The following is a 26436-nucleotide window of genomic DNA, read 5'->3' as shown; positions in this document are numbered from 1 at the left end:
GTGTAAGACGAGGAGCCATGCTTTTGACCGGTGCCTTTCTGCTGAACTTCTACTCTGTGCACAATTTCAAACACAGTCTTCTTGGGGAATGTCCTGTTTAAGTTTCCTGTAAGTTCTAAAGGTTACTTCAAGTTGTATGTCAACGGCCAGCAGGATGGGTCAATGGAAAAGATGCTTGCTGCCAAGCCTGGTGACCCGAGTTCCATTCTGGGACCCACACGTTGTGAAGAGAGCCACCTCCTCAAACTGCCCTCTCACCTCCACAAGTATCCCATAGCATACACCCACCAAACAAATAAAACAAGTGTAAGAATTATCTTATAAAGAGTTGTATTTGAAGTCCAGGTCTCTAAAGCCCTGTCCTTGATTACCTGACTTAGGTTTAAGTGGCATGTTTTGGCTTTATCCATTGAAAGTTTATTATCCTGAACACAAGACACACCACTTGGGAAAACAAGAACAAAATCATGCTAAGTAAATTCATTCTGTGACTTATAATGTTTGCTGGCTATTGGTAGGATATTGGAATATATGGACAGAAATTATGCCTGAAGCAATGAGAACAAATGAAATAAAGTAATTACGAGACATTACAAATGACAGGAGCATATGTCCCAGAACACAGTATCATGTCTGGCTGATATGGTGGGAAGCCAATGTCATGTAGCACGGAATTTCATTTTGGCTGTGTTTCTCCATTGCTGAACAGTTTTTGTAACCTCTCTCGGCATTGCCACACCCTTTATCAAATGCAGGTTTTGGTATCACTAGTGCTGTGAAGATGAGTCAGTTTTTAGTAAGACTGACATGTCACAATGATGGATTCCTCATGTGGCTTTGAGAATTCCTTTGGTATGTAAAGTGTGTTGCCCTCCTGAATCCAAGGCACTCCAGTGTCTCACTCACACTGAGATACCCCAGTCTTACTTTCTTAGCCCTACTACCTGGTCTTTGGACTGTCCTGGCTTCCAAGATTTACAGAAGGCAGATGGGCTCAGGCTGTCAGCTTCCAGAGTATGGTGCCTCTTTACAGGTTCTCTGATTTGCCTTTGCATTCTTTAGAGAGACGAGGACTGTGCTCAGCGGAAGAAAAACAGTGATGAGCATTTGGAGATTAGAGCATGGACTGTCAAATTCACTAACTGCAGCCAGAGAAGCCGAAATACCAGGGGAGAGGAAAGGGTCTGAACTGAAGGTTTGCAAAGGAGAGCACCAGAGGGTTACCTGGTGGAATCTTTCTCACTTGTCTGGTAAGTGGCAGGTAGAAACCAAAGACACCACACCCAGCAATAATACTGCTTAAACCATTCACTTTCTAGGTGTATAAACCGTCTATTATTGATTTCCAGAAACTTAACCTTTTGTAGAGGAGTTTATTTTACCTTACAACCCTCGGTTCACATTCCATCACAGAAGGAATTTAGGGTGGGCATTCAGAGTAGAAACCTGGAGGCAAGAACTGAAGTAGAGGCCATGGGGACTCGCCACTTACTGGCTAGCTCTCCGTGGCTTGCTCAGCCTGCTTTTTTTGTAGAACTCAGGACCACCAGCCCAGGTGGAATCGACATCTCCACATCAGTAGTTAATCAAGAAAACGTTTGACAGACTTGCCTACAATCCGGTAATATGGAGGAATTTCCTCAATGGATAGTATCCCTTCCCAAATGACGCTAGCTTGTATCAAGTTGACAAAAGAGTAACCAGGACAAGCAAATGGCATTTAGAGCCTACAACCTCAACAGGGTGAAGATGAGCCATTGGAGGGTCGAGATTTCTGACTGTTTTATATATAAAGTACAAATAAACCATACATCAAATGTATAGTACACATGAACATTATATACCGCAGATACACCACATAGTACCACAAATGTATACTCAATCTGTGGTACCTGTGATATTATATTTTTCCTACATATTTTTATTGATTATTAGGGAATTTCACATAATGCAGCCTGATCACGCTCACTTCCCTGTCCTCTCAGGTCCACCCCCCCAAAAAAATATATTTGACAAATATACCTTGTGTCTAAGCAGAAAGTCGCCTACAGACATGGACATAGGGCAGCATTTGTTTTAAAATACTTTAATTCACTGATTTCATAGACAATAAAGCACGGTGACATTAATGACAATATTACCATGCATGCTTCTAATGTCACAATGAACATATGTAAATGATTAGTGGGGAAACTAATAAATTAAAATACTCTTCCGCCGGGCGGTGGTGGCGCACGCCTTTAATCCCAGCACTCGGGAGGCAGAGGCAGGAGGATCTCTGTGAGCTCGAGGCTGGGCTGGACCGATAGCCTCCAAGACAATACAGAGAAACCCTGTCTCGTAAAAACCAAAAAAAAAAATACTCTTCCAAGACCACTCATTCATGAATCTTCTCTGTATCAATTACTGCATTCCAAGGAAGATCTAAAATTGAAGGCACTCCTTAGGAACTACCCAAAGTGTATTCTAGACAGGTGGTTCAACTTAGAGGTGACATGTCATAATCAGGTATGAGAGGCATCCCCCCCAACAGGAGTACATCTTACATATCAGTGGACACAATGCAGAATGAAGCACAAACAAGAGAATAACTAAAAGAAATGTATAAATAAGACATTTTAAAATAATTTTCATCTATATCTCCTATGTTTAGTGATATTTATTACAGGTCTATCATCTAAGGCTTAGAGTGAAAAACACAAGACATACTTCTGAAAGAAGAGAGAAATTGCATGTTGAAGTCATCCTTTTGATTATAACTTTATTTGTTTACAGACTTTTCACGTACTGGGTAAAATGACCTCCACGTTTGTTTGTTTTCCAGATTTCTCTAAAGTCGCGTCTCCTTGCCTGGCCAGTACTTGGGCTGTGGCGCATGAACCCTTGAGACACATGTTTCCTTCCTGAAGCTTGAAGACGCCACTGCTCCGTCTCTTGTGGTTATGAAGCTGCTGTGTTTTGAAACATACTTTCTCTTTAAAACAAAAAGCACAGCCATGCTTAGGAAAATGGACACTGTTCCCAGGAGCGTAGTTAATCCCAGGTATATGTGTCTAAAAGAGGAGAGAATCTCAGTTATAAGGATTGCAGCTACTCAACTTGAAATAAAACATAAATACAAGTTCTAACAGAATGATGGTGACCTCTTGAAGCTCACAGAGTTAGAGTGGGCTGGCGGAAGTGAACACTGGTGAGCCACTGTTGGAAGTTTGCTGCTGTATTTCTTAGTAGTATTGTAACTCCTACTTACTGCAAATGATATGATAGGCTCCATTTCCTCTGCAAGGAGTCCCTGAAGTCGGCTAGCAATTTTCCTGCTTGCCCTGGGCAGTCCTAGGCAGGCTTTTTGCTGTCTTGGAGTATAATTTTTAAAGTGTCTCTTTAACTTCCCAAAGGGTCAAGGTTTGACTGAGTCACGTGGTGACCTTGCCTCAAATATTTCTCCCACACATTCCAAGGAAAAGCTGCAGCAAGCAATTTGAAGGAGGGGTCAGAATTCTTAGCGTAGCAGAACTGCCTGAAAATGAACTCGGTGCTCAGTTTACTCTCCCGAGAAGCCTTTAGTCCAGGAAGAACAGGCTTCAAGCTTTGTCCTGGACACTTGGTAGGCACCCCCCCCAGTCTCTGCATCACAGTTGCCACGCTGCATTGAACACACAGCCTGAGCAAATCAGAGCAGATGCCAAATCATACTCCCTGAATTGGCCTTGGCCATGGACTAAAAGCCCTTCACACATAACATCAAAGCCTATTACAGCTATCTCATTTGAGATGGCCTGACTAATTCATATTCAACTTTGATGCTGGAGACTCAGTTTCACTTCCCCGAAACAAAGTGCTGAGCTTGTAAGTCTGAAGAAAAGGAAGTCCCTGCTCTTAAACCACTGGCGTGAGGCTTTTGGCAGTAAGAGAACAAAGATGTGATGGACAGGACTGAACGACACTGTAGTGAGAAAATCTCGCTCTCCACACGAGACACACTCACACACACACACACAGAGAAAGCTTTTTACTTGTATGCATCTCAAGTACTGGAATAATTGAGCATCAACCTGGCAATAAGAGCCGGACGGATTGAGAGCCAAATCCAGATCTTGCCCAGGGGATTAGTGCTGACGTAAATGGTACAGTTTGGCTCAATTTAAAAAAGAAAAGAATTAAACCCAGAATGTGACCTAAATTTAAATGCATCTGAGTTTCAGGGAATGTCTTGCCATTTGTGTGCACAAACTTTACTGTATTCAGGGAATTTTCGTCATTTGTCATGTGTGTGTGCTCATGTGAGTACATACATGCAAGTTGTGTGTGTGTGGGGGGGTGTATTATGAGGCAGGATTGCTAACTGTGTAACTTCAGGCCAGCCTAGAACATATTACATAGCCCAGACTGACCTCAAGTGAGCATTAGTTCTCTTCTGTCAGCCCCCTCAATTCTGCAACTTCCGACGTGAGGGATTTTACCTGACTCATTTTCATCATACTTAAAGAAATGACTACTTGGGGGGGGAGGGATAAATTAGAACAAAGTATAATGATACATATGTGTGAAAGTATCATATCATAATTAATACATTCATGACACTTATTACATGCAGGATAACTTAAAAAGTAAGAATAAAATAATGATGATATTTGAAATGAAATTCGGTATTAACAGTGGCAAATATGTATTTTAAGATAATATCAAATAATAGAATGGGTGTATGAAGCAGCTCCCAGCTTTTAGTTGATTTGTCTTCCAAACATAGAAATTGCACACTGAATTGTAGGTTTCAGGGATGCTGCACAAACTGCAATGTAGCAGCATGGAGATCTGGGAATATGTTTGACCTGGTACCTGAAAGCATGCGAGTCATACAGCCTGCAGGAGCCTCTGCTTCCACACTTTTTAAATCCCCATTTGAGGCATGAAGTGTCAATCAAAACACCAAAATACACCGGAGCTGGGATTCCTGCTATAAGAAACACAAACGATCACGCCTAAGTTTTCGGTCACGCACCGGAACCACTTACCTTGAGTGCCTTAATCACTGTTTGGGAGATGAAAAGCCGCAGTTACTGAGACCTCTTTCTGTGGCTCAGAGTTTGGTCACAAGCTCTGGGCTCAAGCCATGACTCTCACTAGTTTACCTCCGGGTCCACGTCCCCTGGTGCATCGCACTCAATGTGAGCACAAGCTCTCCCTTGGCTGACGGTAATTACCAAGTGAACGGGATTATGAGCTTGGAGGTCGTATTTGAGCCCCCCTCCTCCCCTCACTTTTAATACATCCCAAGTCATGAAACATCTATACGTTAGGTATACAGTCTCCTCTCTCTACTTCTGCGCCACTGTAAGGCCTAAGCAAGGGTACGTGTACAGCTCACTGCTGAGAATTTGCCTCGCAGACTTCAAGGACTGGGGCTCAATTCTCAGAAACTCCATCCTCAATAAAAGCAATAGCTAAGGATTGTTTTTGCCGATTTCCTTAGCACTCTCTAACCTATTTACTATGCAAATAAATGCACAGATAATTGCCTAAGGTATTTATTTCTTTCAAGACCAAACTGCATTTCTGCCCTCAATGAGCTTTATATTTGGGATCCCAGCTTCACTGAAAATCTTTCCATTCTTAAAATGTTCCGTCCTCTTGCCTAATACCTTGAGTAGCTTTCTTTCTAGGAAACAAACTTACTTTTCCTGCCTCCCTCTTTTTTTTTCTATTCTTCTTCTATTTATTTATTTATTTATTTATTTATTTTGGTTTTGATTTTTTGTGGATTTTTTTGTTTTGTTTTTGAGACATGGTTTCTCTGTGTAGCTTTGGATCCTGTCCAAGAACTCACCCAGACTGGCCTCCAACATACAGATAGCATCCTGCTTCTGCCCTTCAACTGCTGGGATTAAAGACTTGCACCACCCCTGCCCTGCCTCCCTCTTCTTAACGCACACGTACCCTTTGTGTCTCAGTTTAAATGGTTCCCTTCAGAAAAGGCCATTTCAATGGCCTAAAATGCATTAATTCTGCTCACCAGCCCATAGTGCTTGTTCCCTTTCACAAAGCCTTAATGCTCTCGGAACAACTTGTGTTAATTGTGTTTTCTGCTAGGACCCAAGCAGACACAGGAAGCTCCTCTCTTACTCACGCTATAGTGCTCATCATTTCTCAGTAACTGATTACCAAGGACACAGTCCTTCCTGTGGAGAAAAGATAAATCCTCACAACGAAGCTTCAGCAACAGTGTTCTGGGAGGATTGAGATATGTTCACAGCCTCATTTCTGTTTTATGTATTGCAAGCATATGGTCCATGAGCATCTGTTTTACGCCATTGTCATTGCTTAGGAGTCGCCAACATTTGTACATCTGACTAAGGAAGGGTTTTATGTTGGCTCACAGTTCAAGTCATGTGCGTCAGCCATGGTGGGGAAAGCATGTCAAAGGACTTGACCCATACAGCAGGGGCATACTTGGTAAGTGACTACAGCGGGAAGCATAGAAAACTCCAGCTGGCAGTTGTCAAGTTATAGACCTCAAACCCCGACCCCCCGCATCAGAGATATCCTCCTTCAGCCAGGTCTCACCTTCTAAAGGTACCCCAACCTTCCAAATGGTGACACCATCTGGGTATCTGACACTCAACAAATGAAACCTATGGGACACAACTCATACTCAAACCACAGCATATTGTTATACAAAATAGTGTGCTCTGACTAAAGCCATCCTAACACTTTAGATGGGCCTTTGATAACAAACAGGAATTATTTTTAAAATGCTGCCTTCTTGAAATTCTGTTGGGAGTTTTATAAAATAGTCATGCTACAATTGAGTTAATTTAGAGCAGTAATAGTCATTTCAGCTTCAGGCAAAACATATGCCAGGAATGGAATAATGACCTCATCTCCTCACAGACCACTCATTATTGACAAATGATCTTTACTGTGGAAATGGGTATGGCCTCATCACCAAGAGAGCATTATCCAGCGATGGTCTACACTAAAGACAGGTCTTCACAGCAGAATGGGCAAAACTGCATACAAGGTCAACTGTTCTCACCTGAAAACATTTTTGGCAGTTTACAAACATCAATCAGGTAAACGCAAATGAAGGACTAGCCATTAGATGACAGATCTGCCTACCTACAAAAAGGAAGGTTTGTCAGAGGTTGAAAAGGGGTAGCTAAATGCAGTGTGTGGCCCTATACTCACTCTGGAACCAGAGTGGGTAAGGGTGTAGAGAGCATGGCTACAATGTAACTTCATCATGTAATTTATAGAAGATAGAGTAGCACATTGGTACCAAATGTCTTGACCATGGCAATGGATTGTGGTCACACAAAATGATGGCATTGCTACTTGTAGCGCAGCACAAGCTATGGTCCTTACAGAGTGCAGGAGGCTCAGCTTAGAGAGGGCATCGGAGGAACCAGACTTCTTAAGCACTGGAACTATTTCCGTCAAGGGAAGGAAAACGGCTGATGCCTTTTCACCTTTAAGGCTGGCGTGGATGTTGTCTAACAACCTGCTAATCTTTTTGCCAGTCTATGGAGCCAGTCTTCCCGAATCCCCTCAATTTCTGGGCATTGTTTGGGCAAGGTCTGGGCATACCTTGAGCTTTGTCTCACACTAACTGGAACCCTTCCTTACGAAAGAGGCTGCATGCCCTTTGCATACTCCTATCCTCATGCTTATTACAAATCTTTCCCCCCTAGGCCTTACGTTGAGCACCGTTTATCACCCAACAGAACACATTCTTACTGTAAAGGTTACAGGGGCTTTACTAATCTGCAAGGGAGTTTCAACATAGCCATCCCTGAAGCTTTATGGTGAGAATTGTGGAGATTTCCCACCCCCACTCCAAGTTTTGCTGTGCTTAAATGTGTAGGAAAAATAAACCATAACCCAAGATTCCAGAGGTTTTGACCAGATGCCGCTAAAGCAGTGCTGACCCGAGTTTCATTCTTCACCTTCCGTGGATTATTTCCCTGCTGTCCATGACACTTCCGGGGGCGCCCGGACAATAAACCAATGTAAACACACACATACACACACACACAGTGTTTCAGAAAGAGAAGAAAATCATGGTCCATTTTGATTACACTTACCGAGAACTCTTACTGCTAAGGTGTATATACCCAGAGCAAAAGACTTAAGCTGTGGTTGAATGCACCTGAAATAGGCAAAGCACCATTTAGAAAATGTGGCCTGAGAGATTTCTCAGTGGTTAAAGCACTTACCACGCAAGCATGGAGCCCGAAGTTCAGACACTCAGGCCCCACACAAATAATGAGTAGGCTGTTATTCCAGCCTTAGAAAGCAGAGACGGAAAAGCATCACTGCACAACGGCTAGTAAGAATGACCTAAGCTCTGACTGGGAGACGCTGCCTCAGTGACCAAGGTGGAAGAACATTTGAGGGCCTGCTCATGAGTACACACCTGTGTGCACTATACACATGCAAGTATGTACGCATATACACACTACACACACACACGCACGCACATGCCTTTCATGCAACCCTTACTCTAGTCGCGATTATCCAAGTATTCTTTAATCTCAGCAATTTTGCTTAAAAGAGGGATATAAAATTTAAAATCCTCCCATTTTCAAATACATGATTTATACCAGAAATCAATGCTTACTTCCTATCTAAATCATTCTTTAAAACATATATTCTAATTATAATATGAGAAGGAGTACACATTTAGGGTCCTTTATATAAAATTGCTTTAAGTCATTCACATAATGTTCATAGATCAGAATCCTCAATTGATTTTTAAAAAATACCCATCATGGAAAATTCCAGTATTAGCAGAAACATGTAGAAAATACTAACCTATAGATAAAAATGATCAGTTCAAAGCACTCTGTTATTAGACATACCTTCAAGTATCTCACAATTGTTTATTGTATAAATTTGATGGAAGCATATTTGCTGGAAGGTAGATTTTTATCTGTGTTAGTAATACTGTCTCCAACGTCGGAAGTCCCACATGGTATTTACCGCAAAACTTCAATGATGTAGGTTTTAACGTTGCTCTAGATTTAACACACTAAACTAAGAAAACTCCATATGGCTATGTTTTTATATAAAAACATAAGATGGGTTCACCTGACATTGGGATCAGGGGCTGGTTTCAAAGAGCTATCAAGAACCATGATCATAGAGAAGAGTATACACTGCATTAGACCATGATGTTTGGAAGAGGAGATTCAGCACTCACCTCAGGAGCAATATATACCCAGGTATGCCACCTAGAGATAATGTATATGACGTGATGACTGAAATCACAAGGAAATACAGAAACATTTGGGGACATCCATTATCTTTCTGACACCTGCCCATTATGCCTGACCAGTTTCCTGATGTAGGGGCTGCAAGTCCCACACAAGTGCAGTTAGAAAATATCTGTAACACAGTAGCGAAAAATTCAATTACTGAGATATATTTAATGAAATCAGAAGTCACTTTTTAAAAAATACTATTACTATAATATATATGCATTACATAATTAATGGGGAAATACTTTTTGCTATATTTACATGTATTAAGGTGACATCTAATAGAGTATTTCATTGTTTAAACCATGACCTGTAGTCTACACCTGACTACTGTTTCATCCTTTGATTACTGTAATGGTCATCTTTTTGCTCAACCTACTTCCTCTTTCACCACCCACAATCTGTTTTCCACATGGCAACCAAATGAACATTCAAATCCTCTCACTGCCCTCAACCCTGAAATTAGTGTCCATCACTAATTGTAAGAATCTCAAATCATGGTAGTGAGTTTTTCATTCTCTATCAAGTAGCCCCCAGATCCCACCCTGATCTCATTGGTCAACAATCTCCCCGATTGCCCTTTGTTTTCCTTATACAAATGACTCTGGAGCAGCCCTGCAGCCCAGACACCATCTGCTCCTCTTGATGAGCTGCTTCAGAACCACCAACTTACCCAGAGTCAGTTCTGGGCTCCTGGGTCCATACCTTTAGATTCACATCTCATAACCTCCCAATTTATGCTGTTCCTAAAACTTCCTGTATGTACTGGCCTTGAGCTGAAGGGACACAGATCCTAAAGTAGACCTTAAAACTGGTATGATATGATGTTTGGGAGTTTCTTAGTCTAGGCTAAACTTTTTCACAATACAAGGAGAGATGTAGACTAAACAATTATGAACGTTGTTATACCTGTTTCCTGACTAATTCTTTCCTTCATTCTTTCAACTTTAGTTCCATAAGGATATTTTAAATTCCCTATATTTATATACAAACCCAAGGGTTGGATCAGAACCAGGCTTCTGTCTTGGTGACCTACTAAGACCCCAGCAGAGCAACACATGTTTACATGACAGTCAGCTAACAGGCAGACACATTAGGAGAGATTTCTTACAATGTTCTTTCCACTCTGACTGGACGACTGACAACCAGCAAGACAAGCAGACACATAGGTGATCCCATTGTCACCACACATGGGCTCCCATTTTGACTCTGAACATTTACATCTTGAGTTGCAATCTGAAAAGAGAGCTCGTTCATGATAAGAGACAGGTTTGGTTCTGAAAAGAAATGTAACAGTATTAAATATTACCTCTTAGCAGGCAAGATTCTAATTTTAAAATGTCAATGCTCTTGAGTCATATAAATGCTGTGGTATTGGCGATTGGTTTGTCTTTTGAAAATACAATTGTTGTGTTAAAGATATCAGCATCTAAGTGTTAAATATGAGCCAACTGTTAACTGACTTTCCCTTAAGCCTTGTCTTAACAGGCTTACCCATTCTAGCCACATCCACTACTTAGCTTAAAGTTCTTACTAAAGTCCTCTGCTTCCATGATCCTGTAAGGAATTTCTGTGATTACAAGACAGAAAAGCAAATTCAGGGTCTATTTATGACCCTATGCATGTTATCTTTTGTAATTGTATGGACATCAGTATGATGGGTATTGCTTTTAGTTAGGAATAAAAGCAGCTAACAGTGAACACCCTTCTTGCATCCATTGTGAGTGCATACCTAGTTGCATGTATCTTTCCAATCATGCACGGTGAATACTTTGTCTCTCTACTCTTCCATGTACAGAGATCTTCTGCATACCTCACCATCTTTGCTTACATAGTCCAAAATTAGTCAATGAATTACCAACCCATTTAGCCACAAAACTGATTGGAACACTCTGAAGTGCCAGCTTTGGGAGGATGGAAGATGTTTATAAATAGTTATGAGTAATCTTTATCTTCCAAGGGTTGACTTTCTTGAACATTTACCTTTCTTCTTTTTCTCTAGTCCCTCCACAGGGCACTTACCCATTGGTGTGTCATTTTGGCTTCATGTTATGTGAAATGCCTATAGACCTTTCAAAATTCAGTTTCCTCCCTCATCGTATCTTCTTTTGTGTTGATCTCTTATCTTGGTGGATTTTTATGCAGGTATTTTAGAGACTTAAATGAACAAACAATACTTTGAAATGTACACTTAGTAGAGGCCAGATCAGTTTGTTTATTCCTGTGATGCTAGTGTCAAGTATAATTCTTAACACATAGTAGAGTAAGAAATGTGGTTTATAGGAACTGAATCATCAAAGAAAAAAGTCTTTTTATTGAGTCTGGATCTTGCTATACAGCCTGGTGGGGCTTGAACACTCAGACCCCTGGGTCAGCCTCCTTAGTGTTAGTATTGAAATCACATTCATCAAAAGGTGATGTTTAGAGAAAGAATAGTGCTTTGTGCCCTTGCTCTTAAGTGTATTTCCTACATGATTAGAGCAGTGATTTCTTAACTGAGGTAACAGCCCATCAAGTTGGGCCTCTGTGGATTGGGCCATCTCAAAGGTCACCCTGAACAGAATTTAACTAGGTCTCTGAGAAGTGCTCTGGGAACATTTAATATTCTCTTCCATGAAGTGTTAACTGCTGGCTGACATGAGTGGTTTCATAGGAAGCTTAATAACAATAAAGTTTTTGAAAGCCCAGTATCAGTCTCCTAGAGGTCCTCTGAGGTCAAAGCCACAGATGATTGTACCTCCAATGAACCTTGGTGTGAGGGAAGCCATCATTCACATTCATATCAGGAAGGTCAGGTTAGGCAGGGTACTTGCTCAAACTCACACCGTTTGTTAGTGACAACCTAGGAGTGGACCCTCCCAGGCCTCTTGCATCTATATTCTTGTTCTCATATCAGCATTATCCTCCTTCCTGCAGAAGAGATATTCCCTCAGTTGTCATATTTCAAGCTCATCAGCAGAGGACCTCTTGGGTGTCTAAAATCAAAATAACCTTTTCAAACAAAGCAACACAGGACAATCCCAGGGGAAGCATCTTGCATTAAAGTTAATTATTTTACACTACTGGGGATATTTTTAGTTTGCCATCTAGGACAGACTTTAATTGCAAACACATCTTATGAAGGATGTGTTTGACAGTAGGCCTGTGGCTTAAATGTTTAATTATAAGAAGAGTTCCAACAAACATATTAGAGTGTTTATTCCTCAATGAGACTTGTCTTTCAGACAGTTGCTCTGAGAGGCAAGGTGATTTCCTAGTGGTGTTGCCCTTCTTCGACTGCTTTCAATGGCACAGCTATTATCAGAGGTTAAACCTGTGCCACTGCGGGGGATGTTTTTAAAAGTACGGAAAGCAATTTTGAAAGAGGAGTTTCAGAATGCTCTAAACAATGGCAGCATGATGCCAATTCAGCTACAGTCTCTCAAGGTGAGAGGCTAGTACCCAATGGTTAGATTATCTTCAAAATATTTCATCTTTTATCATGGAAGTATTCACAATGTGACCTCAAAAGTTCGCAGCTATTGAACTGCGTTTGCTTTTACCTTAGAAAAAGCATAATGTGGATCTGATTCACGCCTGTGTGCAAAGTCAAGATCTACCTTTATAGTCAAGTTTGGGAAGCAAACTGACTTTTTAAAACTCACGTCCCTTCAAGGAAGGTTAGCAAAACTAACTTGTATAAGAGTATAGAGGATACGCATTAGAAAAATGAGAGTTATGCTGTTTTTTAAATTGAAAGCTACAAATGATTCCACCATGCTTGTCTACAATGAATATGAAAGGTGCAGTCAAAGATGGTGCAAGGCTTCTATTCTCTGAAACGCATAGTTACCATTAACACTCTTAATGCTGACCACAGCAGACTCTTCAGCCTCCCAACCTGATGGGATACATTTCTATTTAACTTTGCATTCAGAGAATTAGAAATGTCTTCTATAAGCGTATGTGCTTGAATGAGGTGGTGGTGTTTTGGGAGGCTGTAAAAGCTTCGGGAGTTGAGGTCTCTAGGTCACTGGATCAGAAAGCCAGAGGTTCCATCTCTGTCTCCTAGTCTGATGAGATGTGAACAAGAAGTTCCTATGCACTCACAAAGCCATGGGGTCCTCTGTTGCTATGCCTTCCCCTCCAAGACGGGATGTGTATATTCCTTCAAACTGCAAGCCCAAATACATTCCACGTTTCTTAAGTTGCTTCTTGTTAGGTATTTGGTCACAGGCATTGAAAACAAGAAACAAAAGAATACAAGATCTGGAGAATCTGCCTTTCTTGCCTCTACAGGGCTTCAAGTGGTCCAGTTGATTGAATCTAGATCCTCTCTGGTACATGGTAGATGTTCAGTAACATCTGTAGATTAATAGTATAGGCAGACTAGATGAAAGGGTACACACACTCCTTCTGGTAGAGTGATAAGAAGGACTTGTGAATGGGAAAGTGAAATAGGTCTTACAAGACTCAGTGCAAGACAGACAGCTAAAGACAGCTGCTGTGAGATAACTTTTTCTCCTGAATCTTGCTGTGGTTTTAAGAAGAGGAGACTCGGAAGGATAGCCAAGAGACCAATCCAGTTAACTAGGGGTCCAGAGGGGAGAAAATCCAACATCTTCCAGATATTTTATGGCAGGGAAATACTAATCATTATCATGTGTATGACATCACATCCACAATTTTAAAAAACAGTTATTATTCTATTTTCAAAAGAAGAAATTATAGCCTAATTGGCTCAACCCATAAATTATCACTTTACTAAGAATTCAAGCTCTGTTCCCTTGATTATATTGTTTCATTTGTCAGGTTGATTTTCTAATGTAAGATGTAGATTTAGCAATTTCATATTACATAAGACATTTTCATTCAAATTTGAAAGGAACCACAAGTTTGGGTGACAATAACAGATTCTAAGCTTTATGTGGTATCAGTTATTCCATTAAAATTTCCTTTCTATGAAAGTTATGAGACTTAAAACATTAATCTTATTGGAAAACTCTATTGACAAATTGAATTACTCTAACCCATCTCCTCAAATGATATCATGAGGGAACATACCCTTGGTAGGACACAGTCAAGCCGGCCACACCAGGATTTTCACATCCCAGGGCAAACAGAGAGAGGAAGAGGAGGTAGCCAACGACAGATGATCCCAAGTAGAGTTTTGTAGCTTCAAACACACCCAGCCTGAATTTCTTCATAACTATTCCCCCAGAGAATATTCCAAGGGCCACTGCAGGAATGTTGATGAGCCCTGAGGAATAAGAAAAACAGGCCATTCAGTGACTGCCTACAAGAGATCTCTGAACATCAGACATGTGAATGCAAAAAACCTCTGATGGTTTTGATGTATTAAACTGTGCTGTCCTTTTAACTAACAAAAATATTGGTATTATAATTGGCAAGCATATACCAAGAGTTTGTGATTAGAATGAATGTCATGGATTAACAATAGCTCAAGTCTAGTCTCAGAGTCTTACATTCCAGATGACAGAATGTATAACTCCATTAATACAGAATAAATTGATGATGTGATGTCTTTTATGGTGGGTGCCCAGAGCTAACATTCTCTATCAGGAGGCAGTTGGGTAGACATCCATGTTCTTTAACAATATCCATAATATAACAGGCATAGAGAATGAAGGGAAGCTTATTGTTGTTTATGTTTTGTTTTCTAGTTTTTGGCTCAAACCAAATCTTGATTGATCCAGTTCCTTGGTTTCTTTCTTTGAAGCTGTCCTTACAGCTTCAGTTAAAGTGGCATATGTCATCATGTGGTCATGTGCCAGGTACCCAATTAGGCATATGACACACTATCCATCATCTCTAGTCTTCACTGCAATCTTAAGAGTAGGCATATTAATTTTCTCTACTTAGAAATTTCTTCATGATTATGGTTAGTAATGATTAAGACTCAACTGAAACACAGGAAGGCTAAAGCCAAGTCTTCTTTCTTCCATCTTTAGTCCCATCTTCTTCAAGTAGAATACTAGATTTAGACTTATGCAACCTCACAAGTCGTCAAGTAAACATGATGAAAAACCTGCATAGGGATTGGTCCCACCAGGTGATAGAGAGTGCCTGGGTTGAGGCGCTCTGAGTTCAGCCACTTAACAGCTATACAACTGCAGGCAATTCTCTGAACGTCTCCAAAGTTGCCCACTGTCAACTGTTCATTAGAGCCTGAGTATTCTTTACCTAAATGTTTGGAACCAATGTGTTTTTGAATTTTGGATAATCTTAGAGTATACACATATAATAAGATGTCCTGGAGATGAGATCCATAATGCAACAAAAATTTAATTTTCTGTATCATATACATAACACTGTAACACAGTCTGGATATTTTTAGTGTGTTTTTATTCTGAAGGAGCTCAATCACTCAAGGTCAGGAGTTGCCTTCTTCACCTGTGGAATCATTTTGGCATTTTTATTTCTGGTTTGGAATGTTGAAAGTGAAATAGTGTTGAGGTGATGATATGATGCTATTTGTGAGTGGCTCTTAGCACAATGTCTAACACAGAAGTATTCATTTCTACTAGATGGGCACAGATAAAAATCATGTATGGGAATAGGGAGTGAATCCTCCACATTAAAGTAGACCAGGTCTAGGATAGGAGTATGTGATTCCCATCTATGCAGGAGACAAATACAGGGAGGTTATGAAGCCTGAGCAGGCTAGTGAGACAGAGTTCAACGCCAATCTCAGCACTTTAGTTAGATGCCATAAATGAAATTAAGACAGGGATTTGGGCTGTTGCTCACTGGCAGAATGCTTGGCTACCATGTGCAAGTGCTGTATCCAAACCCTACACATCACAAAAAACAACTACAAATAAATAAAATTATCATTCCTTCTCTATACTTACTTTTATTTTGTAATTTATACACTGAATCTTTTTAGTAATCTTCACGGAATTAAAAGAAATAGCCTCTTTCAGGTTACTCTTATATTACCTTATTTTTTAAAATGTATCTACCATGTGTCAACAGATGAAAGGACATTTAATCCATCTTTTTTTAAATCCATCTTTTTTATTTGACTATTGGTTGTAATTCTTAATATTAAAATTGGTGTATGAGAAACCAGGCCAGCCTAGCTAAGGACATAGTTCCAGGGTAGATTCTCAAACAGAAATCAGCTCATCTCCACAAGGGCTGGACTGTGAACATGGAATAAATGAGACACTACTTTTGCTCTCCAACTAAACTGAGATTTGTGGGGTGTGGCCAGTGAAGGAGATGGAAGTGTCCTGAGACTTTGAATGGGCAACAATCAGCTAAAAGACACATGATTGCCATTTAAAAAAAACAAAGAACAGAGGCTGGGAAGAAGGTAACAGATATGGCTACTTGTAATCCAAATTCATTCATGTTAACAGTTTCCCCTAATTTAAGAAAAAAGTCTATTTTCCAGGATACAATATTGCATGATGCTGAATAATGTGAATAGGCACTTCTTCACAGACATGCTTTTTATGCAAGCTCCTGGGAAGAGGATTTGGTCTTGTTTTGTTTGTTTTTCCTCTTCATCCTGATTGAACCTTGTCTTTCATATTACATAAAAACTTGATTAGAAATGAATTGTTCCAATATGTGAAAACTGAGACAATTAAGTACTAACATTAGAAGTATTAGGAATATTTCGGTTATCCCGGGGGTTTAATGTACAGTTTTAAAAGCAGAACCAAAATAGCAAGAAAGAAAAAGACTAAAAATTGGGCTTTAATTAAAATGATGATCATGACATTATCAACATTAAAATATCTTACATCTAATCGGGTAGGGAGGTACTTGGAAGAATAGAGAGAGGAGAAACTGTATTCAGATTATACTATATGAGAAAAGAATCTATGTTTAATAAAAGGGAAAACAATTAAAAGGTAAACTAAAATATATGAGAAATACTTGCAGTGCACACATTCAATGAAAAATCTGTAACAAGAAAACGGTACAATAGCCAGAGGTTACCAAGTGAAAGACTGGCAAGAAAAATAAAGAAATAGCATTGGCAAAGGACTGAAACAGTTAGTAGAGGGGAATGCTGAGGTGACTAATAAACCTATGCAGACATATTCAACATAAACAGTCAGCAGGTAAATGACATTACAATGAAAAAGGCTGACAACATCAAGGCCTGATAACAGTGTGGAGAGATTAGCATATATGTTCACACATCTAGTGTGTGTTTAAATGTGTTCAGCCATGGTGTTTCTCAGCAACATCTACCGTATCTATCACAGACTGCCTATGGTCTAGTTAGTATTTGCACTCCAAGAGCTAGTCAAAGAAAATGAATACACCCATAGTATGATAATGTGTGATCTACAGTAACCAAAAGAATAAAACCTAAAAGGCCATCAGCACTAACATGACTCATAGAAATAATTTATGGTACATTGATATCACAGACTATACTACAGTAAGGAAAAAACAACAACCATAGGTATTCAGAACAGAGAATGGATTTGAACATCAATTGTTCAACTTCTATAAGATTCAAGAACAGGTAACACTGGCTTACGAAGATTGAGCCTACAACAATTGTAGACATTAGGGAAAGTATGTGCTGGTAATAATCTTCTTAGCTAATAGGGTGCTCTAGATGGTGGCTACTTCACACATGTACACATGAACACACACATATACATAATTTATTCAGTTAAGCTATACGAGAAACATCTGCAAACTTAACTGTTAATTATAAATTATATCTGGATACATAAAACTACATATAAAATGGAAAAGACTATCTCAAAAGTCCATTGCTTATTTATTCATTCTCCTTAAGCTCAGTATACAACACTGACAGATATTAATGAAGTTCTGGATGGAAATTTCTAAAATATGCATTGTGCTCAACCAGTAATGCAAATTCTTTTGAATCAATTAATATTGGAAATGGAAAAGTTCAGTGATCTAATTTTCTAATGTTGGAGAATAGACCAAACAAATCAGTAACATCTTCTAGGTGCCAATTATTCAGAATTTGTTATAAGAAAAATGCATCTTCCAAGATGCACTCAACTTTTTAATTCTCTTTTTAGAGATAAATATATGGAGTGATTTTTTAAATATTCCATGAAGTGGAGCTGTAGAGATGGCTCAGAAGCCCAAGTTTGGTTCCCACAACATACAGTGGATGGTTCACAACTACCTGTAGCTTCACCTCCAGGAGATTTTATAGCCTGTTCTGGCCTACATGGACACATGCATTAATGTGCATAAATGAATACACCCACCTACCACATACTCATCATCCATACCCACACATCCCCATAACACATCCATACCATAGAAAATACTAATAAGATAAATCCTTTAACAATTTCTAGGGAGAAGGAAATTATTTTTGAGTCTCAAATCCTCAAAATGGTGGTTTTAAAATGGTATGCTTGGAGAGAGGGAGTTAATTCATGACTTAAGTCTCTAATATTATAAAAGGTGATAGCCCTGTGTTTTAAATATTATTTTCTCTGTTTTATTTCCTTATTCTTGTTTTGGTCCTTGAGTGGTGTTCTTTTTATTGGATACATTAACATGCTATAAATACAATCCCTTTAAACAACATATTCTTCAGAAGTCAAACACATTCCCTGACTCTGAGTTAAACATGAGCTTTGCAACGAACGACACAGTTATACCATCTAAATGCCTGCTGTATTCCATCTCAGACACCACGCGTGCAATATTTCCAATGTTGAAAGGTATCCAAAAAGCCTAAAAAAACAGATACTCACTTCTAGTAATAATCTAAAAAAATTCATGCTATATTTATTTCTTTGTAATTCTTAAAGAACTGTGGGGAATTCTCTCAAAGCCAACCAGTTACAGTTACAAACAATTCCTTGTTGCAAAATTAGAATACACACCCACTATGTACATACATATTTACACTACTAGAGGGTTTTTTTTAAACTTGCTATTTTACTTCATCTAAAACACTGTAATCACTTTAGGTTAAAAAATGGAGCAATATAATATCAGTAAGAATGTACAAGATTCATCAAAGATGTGGAAAACACATGACAGACAGGTGTACATACCAATGAAAAAGTTGGCCTTGGAGGATGACTGCCCATACTGCTGCTCAATGTACTTTGGTTTATATGTCACCATGCCAAACAGAGAATTGAACTGAACAGTGCTTGCACACAGGTATAAGATGAATACTGGATTTCTAAGAAGAGTCTTCAGTGATGGAAGAAAATCTGTAAGACAAAAGCAATATGGAGTCCTGAGACAGCGTCTCAGGTGGCAGACATTGCAACCTTCAGGGCTGCAATCTGCCCAGGTTTGAATCCAGGCACACAGTCTCCTACAGGAAGACTATACAGGACCCATAATTCAGACAGGGACAGATCCCACCAGCCGATGTGTCATGGGCAAAGGGGCATTTCCCTCATCCTCCCTCTAGGACCCCCAGACTGGACATCAAGAACTTCCAGTGAGTCTCTTACTCCCAACGTAAGTCACAACTGTGTCTTTAGTGAGTGCACCTTGATGATAAAAGGACCTTTCTCCTACTCTCTTCATTCTGTGATTCAAGTGCTATTATTCATACACTTCAAGCCCCACTAGTCGCCCATGACCAAAGAGAATCTGACTTACTTCTTGCCATTTCCATGATTTTCATTTCTTCTCCAGGGGCCATTTGGTAACTGACAGGGTCATCTATAATGAACTTGGACTTCTCAGATGAGGATCCAGGGTCCTCTCTGCCTTGGGACCTTGGTAGGGTCTTGGGTAAGCACCAGAAAGGCACAGCTGCAAGGAGACTCAGGAGCCCTGCTATTAGGTAACCAAGCCACCAGGCCCCCACCCACTGGGGATCCTTTGGGGTGATGGTGATGTGGTCTGGAAGACAGGTTTTTCAATGTTAGGGTATTGAAATGAGTTACCACAGAAAGCAAGTTCTAGCAACACTTCTACCGCTCATAAAATCATAAAAACCTACCCTAGATAGTCAGGGAGATGTCTCAGAGGATGAAGAGCCAAGTTCAGATTTCCCCAGAATATACATGCATGCATGCATGCATACATACATACATATACACATATATACATGAATGCATGCATGATACATGCATATACATATATGTACATATATGTGTGTGTACACACGTGTGTGTGTGTGTGTGTGTGTGTGTGTGTACATGCCAGGTGGACCTGGATGCTCACCTTTATTCCAGTCTCCAAGTGTAGAGACAGGAGAGTCACAGAGCAGGCTGGACAGTCAATTAGCTATATTGGTGACCTCTGGACCTGATTGAAAGACCCTAGACCCTACCTCAATGAATAACGGTAGAAGACAAACTCAAGATGATTCCCAGTATCATCTAAGGCTCATGTTCACACACATGTATGCCCAGACACAAGGGAACATGCACACACACATGAAAATAGAAAACATGTAATAGCTCATCCAGCAAAGTTGTTTCTGTAAGTTTTTAGTTTCTGTTTGAATCATGGATTAAAAAGTCAGCATCTATGGGCTGGAGAGATGGCTCAGTGGTTAAGAACATTAGGTGGCCTTCCAGAGGTTCTGAGTTCAATTCCCAGAAACCACATGGTGGCTCACAACCATCTGTAATGAGATCTGGTACCCTCTTCTGTCCTGCAGGGATACATGCAGATAGAACACTGTATACATAATAAACATATATTTTTTCTTTTAAAGTCAGAGTCTAAAGGCTGTAAGAGCCTTGTGGCTATATTCTGTGCTCTGAAGCTGTGCCTTGAGCACAAGGGAGAGTATAGTGTGAAACACCTTACAGCCAGATGCTCAAGTTCAGATTTCCCATATATATATATATATATATATATATATATATATGTATATGTATGTATGTATGTATGTATATGTATATATATATATAAACACTTGCGTCTGAATTACTCATTCAATGTCTAAGATTGTCCTCAAAGAGTAATGGCCACCAGTCCCCAAATTATTGCCCACTTGGGCAAATAGGACGGGGGAGACCGGCTAAGACCAGGGGAGAGGGAAGTGTGGTCATCAGAGACTCCCATGTGTTTGCTTTATCGGCTGACACATCCAAGACCAGCGAGAGCCAGCAGTAGCCACAATTTTCAGCCTGAACTGGAAGCTGCAGAAGAGAATCTGCCTTGATAACAGACCACAGGTCTCCCCGCTCTAACCACTATCCTTCTGCACCCATTAACGCCTGAATCTTCAGCATCAATGTGTATCCCATGGAATGCTTTTACTTTATGAAAGAATGCCACCTGGACATTGTATCAAAAGCAAAGTTTGGGGGCTGGAAAGATTGCTCAGTGGTTAAGAACACTTGGTGATCCTTCAGTGGACTGGGGTTGTATTACCAGCACCCACATGTCTGTAATTCTGGTTTCAGGGGATCTGACACCCTCTTCTGTCCCCCTCCAGCAATAGGCACTCACTTAGAGTACATATATGCATGTATGTAAATATTTATACACATACTGCTTTTTAAAAATTAAAAACACAAAAATAAAATTTGGTATTTTTCTCAGTCCCATTAAAAATTATAGTAGTTAAAATTAATGAATAAATAAAAAATATACTCAGGCTGGCCTGACAGCTTAGTGTGTGAGGGCACTTGTACTAAGCCTGGGGACCTGCGTTCCATGCTGGGAAAAGTGATAACTGATTTGCACAAGTTGTCCACTGATCTTCACAAGCACATCATGACATTTACACACACAGAGACATAAGAAAATTAACTAACTAATTTATATATTCATTAATAAAACTACTTACCTAGATTCACGAAGCCAATATCAACATACAGTTTGGCACACAACGAACCCAAAAGGAAGCCAAAAATGGGCCCTATAATTGCCACTGTCTGCACACATCCTGTACAAGAAAAGCAAACCAAACCAAACCAAAACACATTAGAAAGGGAGGGGTAAAAAAGAGAAAACACAAGAATAGCTGTCATTTGGTTTTGCCTTGCTAAATTAAAAAGATGCTAAGCGGGAAATGTAAATGAGATGCAGCTGATAGCTGCAAAGTAAATACTTCAGCACTCCATCTGTGGGTGTGTCACTGGCTAACGTTTCAATGCACCAACTCAGGAAACAAGTCATTCCCTATTTGGGGAGAAAGCCATTTCTTCTAACACATGAACCGGCTCATGGAAATAACACCAACACTTTGACAAATTTAAATTCCAAACACGAAGCAAGCTTTAGTTCTGATAGCTGTAGCTGTCCCCAGTTTAGGAATCCCAGTCCTTGACAGGTGGAGGAAGGACCTAGGGACTATATGCCACAAAAACAAAGAAAGCAGAACTGTACTAATTTGTTAAACTTGCAAAAAAAATTTTATAGTCAGTTAAGCATATGTTCTCTTTTGACATTAAAGCAGGTTTTCCAACCTTGGTGATAAAGAGTGCTCACTTATTCATGAGGAGCTTGTGAGGAAGCACTGTGGAGGGAGTGTTGTCTCCGGAAGCAAAGGAGGCAGATTTTAGAGCAAGTTAAGATATTCTAGAAAACTCAACACATGTCGGGGGCAGCCTGAAGGACAATGGGAACAGGTTACCCAGAGGGCAGTGTCACTAGTAAGCAGAAAGGCTGCCCTGCTTAGTGTGTGTCTCCCACATGCCATTCATTTCCCTGCAGAAGTCAAGCATGCATGCTCCTGGGAGATTACATGAACTGGAGGTATGAAGAGCCATTCCCAGGCCTCTTCCAGGCTAGAAGAAAGTGTAAGACCATGGGTAGCCTCTAAGCACCTCTAGAGAACAGTAAATGCTAGCCAGTCCCTGCGAACATTGCTCAGTGAACCCCAGACTGTCCTTGAGCCCCCAAGTTATGATCCAGCTTTCCAATAGAGTGAGAGCCTGATCTTAATTTAAGTCTGTATTGGTATATGCAGGATATGGGATTTCTATGTTGTGCGCCCAGAAATACAGTGATTCTTGGCAGAGCCTCTCCTTTAACCTTGTCATGTGTCCTTAAAGGCTATGCATTCAAAAGCTCAGAATTCCAAGAAGTCAAAACGATGCGTAAAACACAGAAGACACAGCAATCACCCTTGCAGATCTAACTTCTAGCTGAATTCCAGGGTGTAAGAGACACCCACTAAACAGTGCGTGGATGCATCTGACCCTCAGAGTTGACTTCTACTATACAATTTTGTGTGGAAGATTCACCAGTGCATTGTCGTAGACACTGGTGAGTGCTGCTGTCCTCTGGAACCTGATCCACAGATGAGGCAGCCTGGAGCCTTGTTTCTATGTTCTTTCTATTTCTTTTCATCATTTATACCCACTCTCAAGGTTCAAGAATCCCTTCATATCTCAAATAGGGAAAAAAGATGCTTTAATTAATCAGGGCTTATATAATTCAAGGAAGCTTCTAGAATTGCAGAAACAAAACACGCACATGCACATACACATGTACACACCCTCACACACAAGGCACACACACACGGTACACACACTACACACATACTCTATGCACATGCACACACAACATTAAAAACAATCTCTGAACTCCAAAAGTCCCTAGATGTCTTCATAAAGTCCCATGCCATTACAGCTGAGGTCACAGCTGTTTTCTTCTAGTCCGGTGTTCTTCCCATAGTGCAACAGACATTAATTAATGAAGTGATCTCCATGTACTTCAGACACGTGATAACTGAATGAAGGCATGCTGAAACCTTACACGTTAAATCTGGAATACGTGGGAAGGGGGCAGACAGGCCCCCCACTTCCTACACAGGGTATTACCAATGTAGAAGGCGGCGTTGTCTTCACTGGCAAAGTCATCCAGATAGGTGATGCCAAGGGGTTGGATGGGAGTTTCCCCTAATCCTCGCAGAAGATTTCCCAGGAAGACATAAACCCACATGGAGGAGCTGGCATCCCCTTCACATCCTGGCAAAAAGGCAAAGAGAAGATGTAGATCAAGGTCACTATTGCTGTTAGATTTTTAGTCTACACTTCTACACTCGGTTTTCAAATTGAATTAGAGACCAAAATCAAAATCTGCCACAGTGCTAAGCTAATCTCATAAGAATTTGGATGAGGCTGAATCTCTCTCTCTCTCTCTCTCTCTCTCTCTCTCTCTCTCTCTCTCTCTCTCTCTCTCTCTCTCTCTCTCTGTGTGTGTATGTGTGTGTGTGTGTGTGTGATTTTTGCATCTCTTTCACAGATACACTGAGAGGCCTCACTAAGAGATTCTCATGTTTTTCACAACCCTTTATTTTTTTCTCTTCTTTTTATTTGGTACCTACACAAATATATTTGTCTTTCTACACACTGACATCTTTCAACATGTTATCTGAGGCAAAACAGGTCATGAACAAAGGCATACCCACATCCACCTTAACAAAAGTTGTGTATTTTTCAGCCACAAGTATTTTTCATTGCTGACCAAGTTCTACCTGTAACTGAAATGTTGATGTCAGTAATTGCAACACTGGGCTGTGTTGCCTGCAGTTATACCTGGTAATGATTAACTCTGGAAACAAGTCCCCACAAAGGTTATACGTCTTATACTCTTTAGCAGTCCACATCTTCCAACAAACTGAATATGTTTTTTTGACAATATTTTCAGAGTTGAATATAAAGCTGACTATTTAAGGGTACATTAATAAATGTCATTCCATGATCTGACTACACGAGGCAGGGCAGTTATGTCAATTACATAAATGAAAGACTGCTTCACAGAGATTTGGCATTGTACTAAGGAGAGGATGCTAACTGCCTCTAGTAATCACCACATCTAAAAAGCCCCCTCCCAAGCACACTCTGGGCTAAGTGATTCTCAGGTATTTATAACTGAAGTCTTCTCATCAACACTGGGAGGTGGAAGCTATTTTTACCTACGTGTGAAGGGAATTAAGAGAAAATTAATTGTAACCATGGGAAAAATTACATTTCTTACCTGACACTTCAGAATGAAGTTTCTAGTTGTGAAATTCATTTTATTTTCATTTCAAGACCTATCTTACTGTAACTACTGGAAGATATTCCTAGACATCAGCAAGTCATTTGTGTTTTTTTCCCATAATATGGGATCACTGAAATGTTTTGCTGTGATCATATCATACTATAGGATCTGTTTATATGTGTGAGTGTGCTTGCAGTGCAGACATGTGAGCAGCAGGTATGTGTGCCTGTCCCTGTGAGCAAGCAAAGGCCAGAGCATATTGGTAACTTTCTCCATCATTCTTGCCTTATTGTCTCAAGACAGAATCTCTCACTAAACCTAAAGCTCACTGTTTCAGCTGCACTGGCTGGCTAGTGAATTTTAGGAACCCATTTACCTTTGTCCTCCAGTGTTGGGTCTATAGGCATGTGCAGACATGCCTAGATTTTTAAGTGGGTGCTGAGGATTTGAACTCAGGTCCTCATGCTTGCAAAACAACCACCCTTTCCCATTGAGCCATTCCCCCCAGCAGAATAGCAGGGATTTTTTTACACCTTAATATTTCAAATACTAACACTTTTCAGAGAAAAAAGAAGTAATGAACTGAAGCATATATAAAAGCTAAGAAACTATTCGCTTACACAAGTCAACTTTTAAAAATGACCTTACCATCATTTATTTTGTTTTGTGATTTCCCCATGACTGAGCTTGGCGATGGACTGCTGGACTCCAAGTGGCATGGAGAGATGTTGGGAGTGATGTTGGAGGAGGGAGAATACTTCTCGTATTTCTCGTATCTGTACCTGCATATAAAGAAAATGTTTACTCTGACAGACTGACGTCCAGAGGCTTGCTTCACCACTGGTGAGGCTGTCAGTTTGGGTTTGCAGTCTCCTTCAAATCAGACTCGCCAAACCAATCTGGCACTGAGCAGCAGCTGGTTCCGTGGCTAGCCAGAAGACTCCGCCTGCCTTTGTGCCATTCTTGAGCCATCCACGATCCAGCGACAGAGAGTAATAAGCAAGAATCATTTTAAGACTTATTTTAAGAGAAGCCAGTGACTGCCCATCACCTATTCCCTTAGAACCAGAGGTAGCCACCTACATCTGCTGAAGACCAAGCAAGGCTGTCTCCAAGTCAGAGAACAGTCAGCACTGTTAACAGCTTGAGGCATTAGCACATCAGAATCACAGACAGCAGAACACTCACAGGCCAGTTCTAGAAAATGTAGAAAATGAATCATGGCTCTAGAGTCATTAGCCCAGAAGGAATTCTGCTTTTCTTCCCTCCAGATAATTAATTTGAC

General features: G+C 40.3%; 1 protein-coding gene across 6 annotated transcripts in view; it reads right to left on the bottom strand.

Moving 5' to 3' along the window:
• Nucleotides 1–2070: 2070 nt before the first annotated feature.
• Slco1c1 (solute carrier organic anion transporter family member 1C1) overlaps nt 2071–26436 on the bottom strand; it is a 36446-nt gene continuing 12080 nt past the window's right edge. For 4 of the 6 annotated variants that reach the window (XM_040743504.1, XM_040743505.1, XM_040743508.1 and 1 more), the window contains 11 exons: nt 25800–25933; nt 23987–24133; nt 22006–22104; nt 19854–20099; nt 19289–19453; nt 14301–14496; nt 10369–10534; nt 9200–9384; nt 8082–8146; nt 4837–4954; nt 2071–3053 (listed from right to left, as the gene is read on the bottom strand). In XM_040743504.1, coding sequence (XP_040599438.1) covers nt 2831–3053; nt 4837–4954; nt 8082–8146; nt 9200–9384; nt 10369–10534; nt 14301–14496; nt 19289–19453; nt 19854–20099; nt 22006–22104; nt 23987–24133; nt 25800–25933 — 1744 coding nt within the window. In that variant the 3' untranslated portion in view covers nt 2071–2830. The remainder of the gene's footprint in view (nt 3054–4836; nt 4955–8081; nt 8147–9199; nt 9385–10368; nt 10535–14300; nt 14497–19288; nt 19454–19853; nt 20100–22005; nt 22105–23986; nt 24134–25799; nt 25934–26436) is intronic. The other 2 variants (XM_040743506.1, XM_040743507.1) reach the window with 2 other exon arrangements.

The sequence above is a fragment of the Mesocricetus auratus genome, unplaced genomic scaffold (assembly GCF_017639785.1).
Source record: "Mesocricetus auratus isolate SY011 unplaced genomic scaffold, BCM_Maur_2.0 Super-Scaffold_100001, whole genome shotgun sequence".
Lineage (NCBI taxonomy): Eukaryota > Metazoa > Chordata > Mammalia > Rodentia > Cricetidae > Mesocricetus > Mesocricetus auratus.
Note: the sequence above shows the minus strand (reverse complement) of the source record. Positions and strands in the feature narration are given on the sequence as shown.